At 54.8% G+C, this 12,898-nt stretch overlaps 3 protein-coding genes across 3 annotated transcripts; 2 read left to right on the top strand and 1 right to left on the bottom strand.

The window, feature by feature from the left end:
• Positions 1-3,096: 3,096 nt before the first annotated feature.
• On the bottom strand, positions 3,097-3,592 carry GGTG_09281 (hypothetical protein; the record flags this gene model as incomplete). The annotated part of the gene is made up of 3 exons (XM_009227125.1): positions 3,097-3,201; positions 3,285-3,471; positions 3,519-3,592. 3 exons carry the CDS (start codon positions 3,590-3,592, stop codon positions 3,187-3,189), a joined length of 276 nt encoding a protein of 91 aa, XP_009225389.1. The 3' UTR covers positions 3,097-3,186.
• A 964-nt stretch (positions 3,593-4,556) lies between these two features.
• On the top strand, positions 4,557-4,907 carry GGTG_09280 (hypothetical protein; the record flags this gene model as incomplete). The annotated part of the gene is made up of 1 exon (XM_009227124.1): positions 4,557-4,907. One exon carries the CDS (start codon positions 4,557-4,559, stop codon positions 4,905-4,907), a length of 351 nt encoding a protein of 116 aa, XP_009225388.1.
• Positions 4,908-5,880: 973 nt separating this feature from the next.
• On the top strand, positions 5,881-7,699 carry GGTG_09279 (hypothetical protein; the record flags this gene model as incomplete). The annotated part of the gene is made up of 4 exons (XM_009227123.1): positions 5,881-5,979; positions 6,452-6,481; positions 7,084-7,127; positions 7,447-7,699. The coding sequence occupies 4 exons, from the start codon at positions 5,881-5,883 to the stop codon at positions 7,697-7,699; spliced, it is 426 nt and encodes a 141-aa protein (XP_009225387.1).
• Positions 7,700-12,898: the final 5,199 nt, after the last annotated feature.

Here is a 12,898-nt window from a genome sequence, read left to right as displayed (position 1 = left end):
TAGGGCACTCGAGGATCAACACCAATCAACGATGGGCCAGCGGCGGTCCCGTCGCAGGCGCGGACGGCCACTCAAGCGTCCATACCGTGGATCACATGTCCCGACAGGAGTGCTGGGATACCTCGTGACAGGGAATGTAGACATCGGCATCATTTCCTCCAGCCCAGATGCTTCCTTAGACATCTAGCCAGTATTCTCGACCACCAAGTGCTCTACCACACGACTGATGACCTCGGCTGTCCCGATACTCGGCAGGCGGAGCTGTTGGGGGCGAAAACAGATTCCGCGACTGTTTTTCTTTCCCTAGTACCAGTGAGGTGAACAGTTTGGCACATTAGGGTCGCCACAAACCGCGCATTAGCTACCGGTGAACTTGGCTACTGTAGTTTTAGGACTGTCATCAATGGATCTCAACTGTCCACAGTGTGTCTGGGAGCCGCCACACGCGCTGGGCCCGTCATTATGAGTAGACAGGCTTCCCAGAACGAAGCCGTGGGCTGAGATTGCCTAGCTGGGCTCCTCGAAGGCGCGGCCTCAGGGTCGACCATCACGGCCAGTGCAAGCATCGCGTACAACCAATCCATCATCGTACTGGATGTTGATGTCGACACCGCGCGGAACTTCTTCCACCACGGTGGGGACTTGTGGCCACAGCCCGGTCATTGGAACGCCGTTCTCGTATCCTGTCGAGATGTCGCCAACGTTTCGAGCTTGTTGGCGGTGTAGCTCACCAACTACCTACTTCGACGAGCCCGGCTGCACGAGCAGGCCAACAGCAATGCTGAGGCCGCAGTGTACCCCACTCCAAGCACGCACTTGACATCAGAATGGGTCCCCGTCGAGTTGAACGTACAGCACAATTTGCCGGCAAACCAGGCGCTGCGCATGGCGGCTACGGCCTTGTCATCCATCCACTTTGTATGGGCAGCGAGGTCTCTCAAGATCCTGCCATACCCGAGGTTCGGCATCCTCGCCGGCCCACAAGACAGACTCGCCCAGCTTCACACGGAGGTCCGAGATTGGCCGACGCTTGCTCAAGCCTGCACAGCTGGTGCTCGTGGCACCAGGAACGGGCATGCCCAACAGCCCCCAAAAAGGCCGGCCTTCCCGCCAGGAGCGCTGTGTTATGTCTTCCTGCCAGCCAAGTTCCAAGCAGCTGCTTTTCCAGCTGGAAGCTAGGCGGATGCTCTGCTGCGCTCAGCCAGTGGAGGTCGCGGATATGTCGGTAGACTTGGGCGGCTGCGCGCAGACCGTTCCTGTAAGCTCGTGTGTCGGCATGGGGATCGCCTGGCGGCCGCGCCTCCCAACCATATGACACTTGTCTTGGGCAGTCCGGATCGTATCGTAGGAGGCGCACTTGGCAGTGTCGGCCTTTGATGGCTTGTGCGTTCTGCTCCCGGTCGTTTCCGTGTAAACCATCCGCTTCGTTGACGCCCCCGTCGTCTGGGCCTCCTGTCAAGTCCAATTCAGGACCCAGAGTCTCTGTGTTCGGGTGGAGCGACTGGAGTCCAAGGCCAGCCGATGCAGCCACGCTTCGATCATCCGGACGGAATTTCCGGCACTTGCTTCGGGTCAGCGGCGGAGGGTGCCTAGGCGCAATGCGGCAAGGAGAGTCAGCGAAAGGAGGACAAAGTGAAGAAAGCAAAAACGAGGAGACTGGGAAACAGTGTCAGTGTCAGGCTTCAGGTTGAACGTGAAGGTGTACTTTTGTTTAGGCTTCTCTGAGAATGCCGGATTTCTCACTGCTTCTTTTGGATCTAGAAGGTTCAGCTGGCATTGTCACACATCGTTCGACGGATAGATTCGCCTTTTAGTTCTTCAGCGGGCTACGACTCTCCCTCACCTAGTAGCCCATATCCTCAATCTCTATCATCTGAGAAGCATAAAGAGATCAACCACCCCCTGCCCCAGAGCTGGAACATCTTCTAGAGCATCTGATTCATATCTTAGTATACATACCTCCAATCGTAGGGATGCATCAAGTGTGGAATCCTGGTCAGCATGCCCACTCCACACGTGTCCCAAGAAGAAGCGACACAAAGGGAAAGTGCCATCCAAGAGATCAGCGAGAGGCTTCGTGGTACTCACTTGTGTGCCCAGTGGTCCAGCCCGGTGAGCCGAGAAGGAGTTGATGCAAAGATCGAGTTTGTAGTGGCAGGCACAAGAAACTCTATTCATCGAGCATCTGGCCTTGGTGTCTTACGTCATGCTGATTCTGCGCTTTTCCTGAGGCCAGTGTCCCAGGCTGACCATCACTTCCGTGCTTTTTGCGGGCGGGAGGTACCACAACCGCTGCTCGGGCGGGGTAGGCATCACTGAGCTGACAAATCTCAGAGCCCAACACGGATTAGGTACCTGGATTGGTAAGCAGGTAGGTAGCTACCTAGCCACAGTCTGGTGCGGCAGCTGCGAAGACGACGACAGATGGCTCTCTACCGAGGGAGCTTTTGAGGTCTCGTGACCGCGTCACCCCGCCTTTGCGTAGCTCCTGCGTTGAGGTGAGGGCCACCAAGCCACAGATACCGTCTGCAATCATCTCTCATCCTCGGCCTCAGCCAAGTCCCTTCCTCTTCGCCCAAGTGCAGCCTTCCAGATCCTAGAGCCCCCCTTGACCGTCAGTTCCGCTTCCCTCGCTCTGAGCTTCTTTGGACAGTGACTGCTACATCCAAACCCCACATGTTCCTGCCAGCTGCTCAGGCCCAGCAAACAAAGCGCTCTCCCGATTCTCCAGCAACCGGCAGACACAAAACCTGGCCAGATCCCATCCCCCACTCCAGACTCTGCTTGTCAACATCAACAGCACCACCATAACCCTCTCATAGCCATCTCCTATCCATACCAACCTACCAACCTATTTATGTATACGTATCAAACACAGATACTTGTAAGTACAGCTAACCTTCATTCTCGCATACCATCTTCCCTTCGACAGCCTTTAGCCATCTTCTCTCGTCCAGACAGATGCCAACCATGGAAGAGTATCGAGCCATAGCTGATCTGATTCCTGCCGATCCGCCCATCTCGCAGATCCCTTCATTCTTTCAACATCGTCACCCTCGGCGTCAGCCCAACTCCGGGCTTCCTTTCTCATATACCCACCGACATCGATCTCGCGGGTTCACAAGCCCGACAGCTGCATCACCACATTTCCCTTGCTCGGTCGGACAACCGCACCCGCCGCAACACTCACCCTGGCTGGGCCTAGAAGAGCCCTGTATCAGTATTTCTCGTCACTACCTTACTTTCTGGATCTTCGACAATCTCCAACTGGTTGGGCGCCGCACCTCGAGCCGCCCGTTACGAAGGAGGCTGCCGAGCTGGAAGGTGCCCCGACCTTGGCCACGGACGAGGATCCGGTACAACACCACCGGTGCGGCGCCCGGCCCAAGGCCTTCAGAGCATGACAGAGTGGGGGTGGGGAGAGGAGGAGAGGAGGAGAGGAGGAGACTGCCACCTGGCCCAGATCGCCTGCTAATTGTCTTTCCATTACTGTCAGTGGCAGCATACCAACAACTTACCGATGGCGGTACCCGATTGACTTATAGGTTAGGTTTTGGTGACTGGGGTTGCGGAGTGGACCTTGAAATGTCATTAGAGTATACTGCATGAATGGCGGCAATAATGCAAGGCTGACACCTCCTCCTATCACAGAGTGATCTCGCTGCGTAGACACAAGCAAGAATAGTGAGCTTGGCGCAAGTGGCAAATGCTTTCGGCCCCAGATCCACGCCAGGACACCATGCCTTGGAAGATGTACTGCCAAGAAGTAGTGCGTGCAGTAGATGGGTAGCTTCATAAACATCCACCTCTAAGGTGAGGAACATGCTAAGGGTGGCAAGCACTGGGGCTTTATATACTGGTGTTCGATAGAGCTACTGAGGACTGGGTGACCTCAAAGAGGCCGTCCTAGGACTTCTCACGAGAACTCGGCCCATGAGAACGGCACAGTCTCGTAGTCCCTGGGCTAGAATCCACTTACCTTGCGACAGATTGAGGTGCTAGTTTGTCTGTCGTTCTCCCTGGCTTATCGTAGATATCAAGGTTGACATCGCAACACAGCAGAGCACCCGACAGCGGGGAATCCTTCGACGAGAAAACGTGTGCTGGATGCAGCATGGGTCCCAGCCTATCCTACGGGCCATCGCCAAACCTGCAGACGCGCCAGGAGCCCATCGCTGGCAGCAAGGAAGCCGATTTAAGCCCACACATTCCGAACCTATAGCTATACCGAACCCAGAGTGAGCAGGCGAGCACCGATATACGCCTGGCTATATGTGTGGCACTGAACTGGAGAAACTGGGACGGCCTGAACACCGCATAAGCTCGCCCGGCTGAGGGTAAAGCTAAGTCGACGAGGCCGGCACCTATACTACGCAGTTCACAACCATCCCGCCGGCGCTTTTAAGCTAACAACTGGGGCGCCGGGTTATTGCTAGTACTGGGTTACGATTTCGTATGCCAGCGGAAAAGATTTACACTCCAAAACTCCTACGCAGGGCCTTCCATTCGAGCTTTCTAAACTATGGCAAAGCCCTTGGAGACAATGCAAAGCAAACATGTATCCGGCTCACGCCTCGCCCGCCATCACATATTCGATTCCTCCGTCTTGCTCCTCGCCTGCCATCACAAACTCGATGCCCGCGCCTTGCTTCTCGCCGGTTGGCAGGGTGCGCCATCGTCCTTCACATCGCTGTCGCCCACCCAGCTCTTGCCCTTCTTGCGGCTCGTGCGACAGGGAATGCCTTTCGGCTGCGGCTATACCGCAAACGGCGCAGGGCCCGCACATGGCTGGCGGCCGGTCGGCCTTGTTGCCGAGAGGCAAACGTGTGAGCTTGGCTGCCAAGGTCGGCGTTCTCGGGGCTCGAGACGGGCGCTGCAGAGACAAGGCTCGAGAGTTCGTCCTCTGACCGGGAGCGCTTGCGGAGGGAAGGAGGGAGAGAGGGGGAGTGAGGGAGCAGACAAAGAGGATGGGGTGCTTCCCGCCGCAGGTGGCGAGATTGCGGCCAGGAGGAAAATATTCGAATGAAAGTAAAAGTGAGTGGTGAAATGACGCTCGGAAAGGCATGCCAGCTGGAGTACCGCCGGGTGCGATGTGATACCCAGCAGGCTGAGTGTGGGTGCAAAAGGTCCGCGGTCGTGCTTTTCATATTGCTTCAGCTTTTCAACGTCCCCAGCGGCTGGGCGTCTCCAGATGCTCTTCGGATCTTGGCCAAGAAGCAGTGATCTTCAGCTACCAGTTCTGGCGGGTCTTTTACTTCATCGACTCGTTTGCACATGCGCGACGGCGGGGCTGAGGAGACTTTGAACGAGTACAGGTGAATCAGTTAGTGGTCACCCGGCCAGAATGCAGAGGCAAGGATGTAGTAACAGGTGGATATCTTGCGTACCTTGACGAGTCTTCGAGGACATCGCAACAGCGAGGGCTTGATGGTATCTGCCGCTTCGCTGACGGGTTTCGCGATACTTGGCGATGCGAGATGTTTCTAGTAACCGCTGTCGTATCTCTCGACCAGGCCGTAGTAGACAATTGCAAATGGTTGGTTGACGGCGGGATGCACTTGCAAGACTGTTTTTCGTGCGTGAAAAGAAGGAGGATGTAACTAGATGGCTGCTTTGCTTCAAATGTGTAGCGCTATGCAGGAGTTCTGGCTTGCGATGTTCGGTCAGAGTGCGAGATTCTGAGAAAAGAAGCGCTGGCTAATGTTTTGGTGCGAACGGAAGAAAGGGTTTCTTTCGAGGGAGGGCATAAATATCTGTGGCTCAAGCAACATATTCTGCCGCCTGCTGCGGACATTCTGAAGGCGGTGGCAGGACCCATGGCCAGTGCTTTTGCGTGAACCCAGAGTCCAAGGAGGAAGGAGCTACGAGTATGGAGTCCCCATGTTGCACCGCGACCGCTCCAGACTGGCACGTCTGCTGAGCTCGAATCTGGCGCAGCTCCAGGCCCGTTCTGCAGCCCCACTAGGGCCCGGGCTCTGCGTAAGTCAAGAAGGGGATCCTTGACGCTTAAAGGCAATGGTGGAGGATACTTGTCCCGAGCTATGTACTAAATCTACGTTTACATCCATCGATTCAGCGATATTGAACGTCTTCCGGTCCCTATCACCACTTCCGTGTGAAACACGGGCAGTTAGCAGTCATGCCCTGCCATGGCTGCACAGCGCCTAACCTGAACCGCAATCTTGAAGTCCACAGTTCTCGCCGCTGACACGCGGAGGCAAAATGTGGAGACTGAAACTCGCAGCAGCGTGCAATGGGGCATGAGACCCAGCATTGCAACTCGAGCAATATTGGGTGGGGGCCGTGCGGTGCGCGGCTACATTCTCGGCGCCAGACACACAGACGCCTGCCTTCAACCTTAGACATAGCGCAGAAGAAATGCGTGTGTGAAAGCAGTGTATCAAAATGCCGAAGTTTGGGCGGAGCGCGGCTAAAATGACGGTTTCTACAGCTCTGCCAGTGCTTCAAGGCGCAGAGTAGAGTATGTCTGTTGATTAAATTATTTCTTGTCTTTCACCACGTGGCCGCAGCGTCTGCGTCCAAGCAACAACCGTCCATTCTGATGGCCCTGCTCGGGGATGTGCTGACTCGCTGTGAGCAAGTCAACATCGCACTGAAGTGTATGTAGGCAAGTGGTCATCTCACACATAGGAGGTCAAGTCGGTAACAAGACCAGTATAATAACCTACGAGAATCATTCACCAGTCATAAACTTCGGGCGACAGCTAAAGATCCAAGTCCACCGCGCCAGTTTACATTAGGAAGAAGCCTTGACATCCCTCAAAGCAGAAATACATGAGCCCTAGCACCAGACTCCCCAGTCGCAAGCATGAATGTGTTTGTCAGCTCATTTTGTCTTTTGCTTGATGTTGTGGGTGCCGTAGCGGATGGAATGTATGAAGCTACGGATCCTGCGTTTCCAGACCGCTTTGAACGTACTCTTGAACCCCAAATCAAACGCTGTCACAAAGGAGGCTATCACCACGGGCCGGCACACTGTTCCAGGCCTTGGCACGGAGGATCCGCACGGGCACCGGTGCTGCACCGGGCAGATGCTTACCGAGCACTCGTCGGCAACAACAGGGGTGCGGTAGTGGGTACCGCACCTGCAAGAGAGGGGTATCACTGTATATAAGGAGGGCACAAGGCCTACGGCCTCGTGCCCGTCCTCTCTTCCCTTCAGAGATCTAGATAAGCATACAATAGACCCTATCTTGCACCCTTTGTCCGTTATAAACGCTCCAGCTAAGAGTTACCGATGTTACCTGTACAGAGCGTCGGCATGTGCAATGAAAGTAAGAGATGACTGTGGAAGTGGGATCGAGAGAAGCTTGTTGGACTCTATGGCATCCGAGCTCCCGCTTAGACGTTTTACTGGAGCCGGGTCCCAGTGCACAATGGTGGGCGCCAGGACGACTCCCAGGAGGGGATTTTAACCAAATCTAGGAGACAAAAAGCGAAGCGTGTTAGCAAAATTGTCTACAATCTGGGAAATGGCCTCCGCGGCACAGGGCCAGAGCTTTGGGTGATGGAATCCTCGGTCAGATGGAGTGATTTGTTTTCGACCTTTCACGGCAGCTGGGAAAGCCGCTCGAAACACAACTTTGAATCATCGCGACCTCCCGCCACCAGAAAAGGCTGGGTAAATGCCATCTCGGGCGCCATGTACCTGATAACGCTCGACTGGGGAGGAGAATAAGTGTCAGTATTGGAAACTGCACACACCACTCCTTCCATGGCCAGACATCAGGAAAAGAAGAACCAAATGAGTCCATGCGCCGCTCAGATATTGCAGTTAAAAACCCATTGCGGCTTGAGCCGCTGAGGTAATATCACCGTTGTCATCACCGCGACGTTAGGGCCAGTGGGTAGGGAAAGGAATGTGGCGAGAGGGTAAGGTCTAACGTGGGAGTGAGTGGGGGGCTGTTTAACTTCAGAGAAAGAAGTGGACAAAAGCATGCAAAGGGTTACATGTGTAATCGCCAAATGGTTAGCAAATGCACTTCTGTCAGGTTCAGGGGGGATGGGGAAGAATGGGATTGCGTCACTCAGATGATAGATTGATATGTCCTCATTGTGGGTGAAGCCACTTGGGAAGAACGAATGGCTCATCATCGTGACAAAGTGGCAAATGTGGGAGTCGCTACCTTCGAATAAAAAGCGACTGGGTCTGGCGAGCCATAAAGGAGAGCGTCAGTGAATGTCTTGCGAACTGAACGGGTCATGAACATAGGAATACGAGCCCAAAATCACAGAGTCGGGGCGGGTAATGGGAGTGTCACTTAGAAGAGCTAATGGCTTCTCAATGTGGTCTTGCCACTTAAAAATATACCTTTATCATCACCGTGACGCCCTTGCTGGGGGAGTCTGTTTCTGAGAACGGGGGCTGCTTACCAGTCAGTTTGGGGATGAGAAGTGTCGCAAGTCGCATTGCCTGCACAAACACTAATTAGCAAATGTCTACTTCTCCCTCGGCAAGACAAACAGGGCTGAGCTTGGTTGCAGATGCATGACACAAGCACGTGCGACAGGGAGCGCCACTCAGATGGTTAAGAACAAAAGTCTTCATGGTGGTTATGTTTCCACTCAAGGATAATGAAGGATTGTAATCACTGTGGACTCCAAACGCGAGCAACTCCAAAGGGTGCTGATGTAGGGTTGACTTACCGTAAATGAATGAAGTGGAGGGGAGGAGATATCGTTGGTCTGTATACACCACCGCCAGTAGGAGTGTTCGGCTGGTCAGCGGGCTGGGAGACACAACTCGGACTCCGATGGATGTATGAAGACAAGCATGGCGGTGGTGCATTGCTCAAAAAGAGGTTTCTGATTCATCTCACAGTGGCGGTCTACTCGGGGAGTATAATACTGTCATCATCGCAACGCTCCCACCGCCATCATGGTCCTGGGGTACGGGGGTGGGTGTGTCCTACCAGTGAAAATAGCCGTGATGACCGGGAACGGAATATCTGCGGAGGGCCTGGAAGCGAGAGCGTGTTGCTTGTGGAGGGAGAATAAGTCAGTGCACCCCCTGTCTGCGCACCCCCCCTGTCTGCGCACTCTGTAAGGTCCGATCACCACCCAACCTACTGCATTCAACTGCAAATTTCTACCTCTATTCAAGCAACCTCGATGCAAGACAAAACTGATTCCTGATCAGATTCGTCCGGGCTTTCAGATGCACTATCTCCCTCCTCCAAAACCTCCCCCCTTCTCGCTGCAACCCGGTGTATATTCACAAAGGCCTCGTTGGGATCCGCGGCCACCTTTCTCCTTTTGCGAGGCTGCAGTGCCTCCAGTTGGCCTTCCAACTGCCTGATTTTTTGCCGGGCCTCAGCCAGATCATATTCGTGCCCGCTGTAGCTTTTTTGAAGCTTTCTGAAGAATAGTCGTGTTGTAGGGCTTACGGGAAGGCGGGCCTTGATAGTGCTGATCTGGGTGGCCAACTCTCTCGATCGCTTGGGGGTCTCCCATGGCACTTGGGACGTTCGGGATAGGATCGTTGAACGTCTTTTGGCCCTGTTATCCTCTGCAAATTGTTGAATTTGGTCTCGCTGGCTGTCTGGGCCACCATCAAGAACAAAGCGGCTTATAAAGGGTTTGGCTATATTGCGAGGCCACAAGCCGGAAGCCCGCCACCCCGATAAAATTATATGGGGGGTTAGGGCTACGGATCGTGCGTGGTGATAAGCGGATAAAAATTGGCGCTTTCTTACCACCGTTAAGCAGGTAAATAAGGCTTTAAACCCGATTTCCTTCCGATATGCCTGTTTGAGGGGGCTAAACACGGCAAGGTCGAAAGGCTGCAGTACGTGGGACGAGTGGGCAGGCAAATAAAGTAGGAAAATGTCGTTCCGGAAACACAAAAGCATAAACTTTGTGGTAACGTGCGACCCGTGCCCATCCAAAATTAAAAGGCGAGGGGCAGGAGGGGAGGGCTTGGTGCGAGGGATAAAGACCTTTTGCAGCCATTCCAAGCCCGTACGATCGTTGGTCCAGCCGTTGTTTGTAGCAGTGAATTCCCACCCTTGAAAGGGGGCCAGATCTGCAGGAAACCATTGCTCTTGCACGTTTTTTCCTTTGAAAATAATGAGGGGAGGCAATGATACACCCGTGGCCGAAATGCACTCGATAAAGGAGGTCCAGGTGCGTGACCCAGGGTCCTTACGTTGCAAGGCCCGGGCCCCAGCGAGGCCTAAAACGATCCCGTTGCCGGTCCTTCCCTCTTGTAAGCCACCCTCGTCGGCGTTATACGTGTTTTCCGGCTTGATAGCGGCCACCTCCGGGATAAGGAGGCGTTCCCACCACTGCTTTATTATAGCAGTAGTAGCCCCTTGAACACGTGCGTTTTCGATGCGCCGGGCCCTTCCGCTTTTAACCTTTGGATATCGGCCTAAAAAAGCCTGTAGCCAGTGCTTCCCAAGCGGCTGGGAGGGCCTTCCGTTGCGGAGGATATCCTCGGCAAAAAACCGGATCTCCGCGTGCGTTGGTGGGAGGCCTAGGGACTCCTGCAATAAAATCCAGTTAGCTAATCGCTTCTCCTGCTCAGGGGCTATCCGCTGATACTCCTTTTGTGACTGCCGGATAGGTAGGGCGCCTTTTATGCGATTCCTAAGGGTCGACTCTGGTATCCCATAGAGCCGGGCAGCCCTCCGGATCCCGCCCTTCGCGCGCACCGCAGCGAGGGCCCGCTCGACGTCTTCTTCTATATACCGCTTCTCTGGCATTTGGGCATTAGATTGCAGAAAAAAGTAAGGAAAACGGACCAGAATTGACGAAAATATGAGGGCGGGAGTACTCTAGAAGATTCCATGTTGTGGGCCTACAGAGTGCGCAGACAGGGGGGGTGCGCAGACAGGGGGTGCACTGACTTACCCAAGAGCTGGATGGAAGCTGGAATCCCAGCAGCCATACCTCGTCAGAAACCCTGTCTCCGCTGGGGGTTGGGCCCAGTGGGCACTTGTGTGAATCTCGCGTACGAGCAGGGTGTAGCAGCGTTGGGGCGAGGGGGCGTCGCTGACACGTCCAGGGAGGACTGGGCAGCAGCGGCGAAGCGAAGTGGGCCTGGGGGCAGGCGAGAAGTGGTCAGTGAGGAGCCCCAGCGAGAAAACAGAGAACAGTGGGACAGTGTGAATGGCATGAGCTACTTTCCAGAGGTGGGGGTGAATCTTGGTGAGGAAGGTTTTGTGAAAGCGACAAGGCTGGCTTTGCCGAAGAGAAGGATGGAAGCTGATCCGCTGAGCTTGTGGTATGAGGGTGCGTCAGACATGTCGGAAGGACGGCTGGCTTGTAGACGCATGACCTGCTCCGACACCACCAATATGAGGACGTCCACGCTGGTCCTGGGTGGGGACAAGAAGCCAGTGAGCACAAGCGCAGAATCAAGGAATGTCAAAGTGCCGACATTTAGTGGCGGGAAAGCCGCTCAGTTGGAAATGATTGTTCACTCAGTGGGTAGCGCAAGGCACATGAAAACCCAGCCCGGCGCACTGCACCCTCGGCGATCGAAAGCTCAGAATGATCTCGATCATCATAACGGCTGTCCCACCACGGTGTCTGGCCTAGACGAAGAGAGGGAATCTTGACGTACTAGAGACAAGGGAGCGAAGACTGCTCGTGGGCTCGGAGCGAAGACTGACGTGGGCTGGGATACAAGTGGCGACAGATTAGCAAAGACGCCAGAGTGGAAAGACGTAGCTGGGACTGGGAGCGCGGCTCAGAGAAGGTCAAGATTGCTATACTCTTTGGGTGGGCGCCGGCTTGCATGAAAACCCACCGGACACTCTGCACCCTTGGAGTAGCATCTGACTGTTTTCATCATCGCCGTCATTACACATATTTGGGAAAATGAATTGGGAACTGAAGCTGCATATTGGGGCTGGAAGTGGCTCAGGGCAGCTCAAGACTGCTTTCCTCACTGGGTGGGCGCTGGATTCATGAAAACCGACCAGACACACTACACCCTCAGAGGAGTATCTGTCATCTCTTCATGATAGCCAGTCATTGTCCACCACTTGGAGGAGAGACTGAGAAGGTGTAGCTGGGGGTTGGGTGTGTGGCTCAGAATAGGTCAAGATTGCTATGCTCACAAGGTGGGCGCCGGATTCATGAAAACCGACCGGACACACTGCACCTTGGAGCAGCACCTGACTTCATCATAGCCAGTCACTGTCCACCAGTTGGGGGAAATGGAAGGATGAAAGGGGGCTGAGGGTGTGGCTCAGAGCAGGTCAAGATTGCTGCTCGCTGGGTGGGCGCCGGCTTCCATGAAAACCCACCGGACGCACTGCGCCTTGGAGAAAAATCTGACGTTTTCATCACAGCCAGCCATTCTTCACGCGCGGAGGAGGAGATGAGAAATTGCTGGAGGCTGACATACCGGACTCTTGGAGCAGTCTAAGTATCTGTGGGAGGCGAAAGGGCTCGTGTGTCAGCACGCATCTCTGTGCCAGGAGATTAGTAGAATTATTGAGGTATCATGGCGCAAGCTTGCGAATGGGGTGCGAGTCGCTCAGGTCTGCTTCAAGGCTTCCGCGCACCAGATGGCCAGCCCGGCATGACGAACCCTCGAGCTAGTCCATTGGGCGCAGCAACCTTCATCATTGCGACTCTCCCGCTCCATGCAAAGAAGTGCTGGAGTGGTATGGCGTGTGGGCTAGGGCAGGACGGGAGGAGGAGATACCTCGGTGTAGCGGCTGCAAGTCAACGGCCATGGTGAAGAAATGATTCAGTGGAAGGGTCGCTCAGATCTTGGAGGGACACTGTCACCATTGGGGGCTCGCGCCTGCATGAAAACCAACCAGGTGCGGCCGCCCTCGGATGAGTGGTATGGTCATCATCACGAGAAACTGCAGAGGTACTGGGGGCGGGTCAAGAGACTCTGGGGCAGGGTGTGGGG

Source organism: Gaeumannomyces tritici (assembly GCF_000145635.1).
Source record: "Gaeumannomyces tritici R3-111a-1 unplaced genomic scaffold supercont2.5, whole genome shotgun sequence".
Classification (NCBI taxonomy): Eukaryota; Fungi; Ascomycota; class Sordariomycetes; order Magnaporthales; family Magnaporthaceae; genus Gaeumannomyces; species Gaeumannomyces tritici.
The sequence above is the reverse complement of the archived record's forward strand: the minus strand, read 5'-3'. Positions and strand labels throughout refer to the sequence as shown.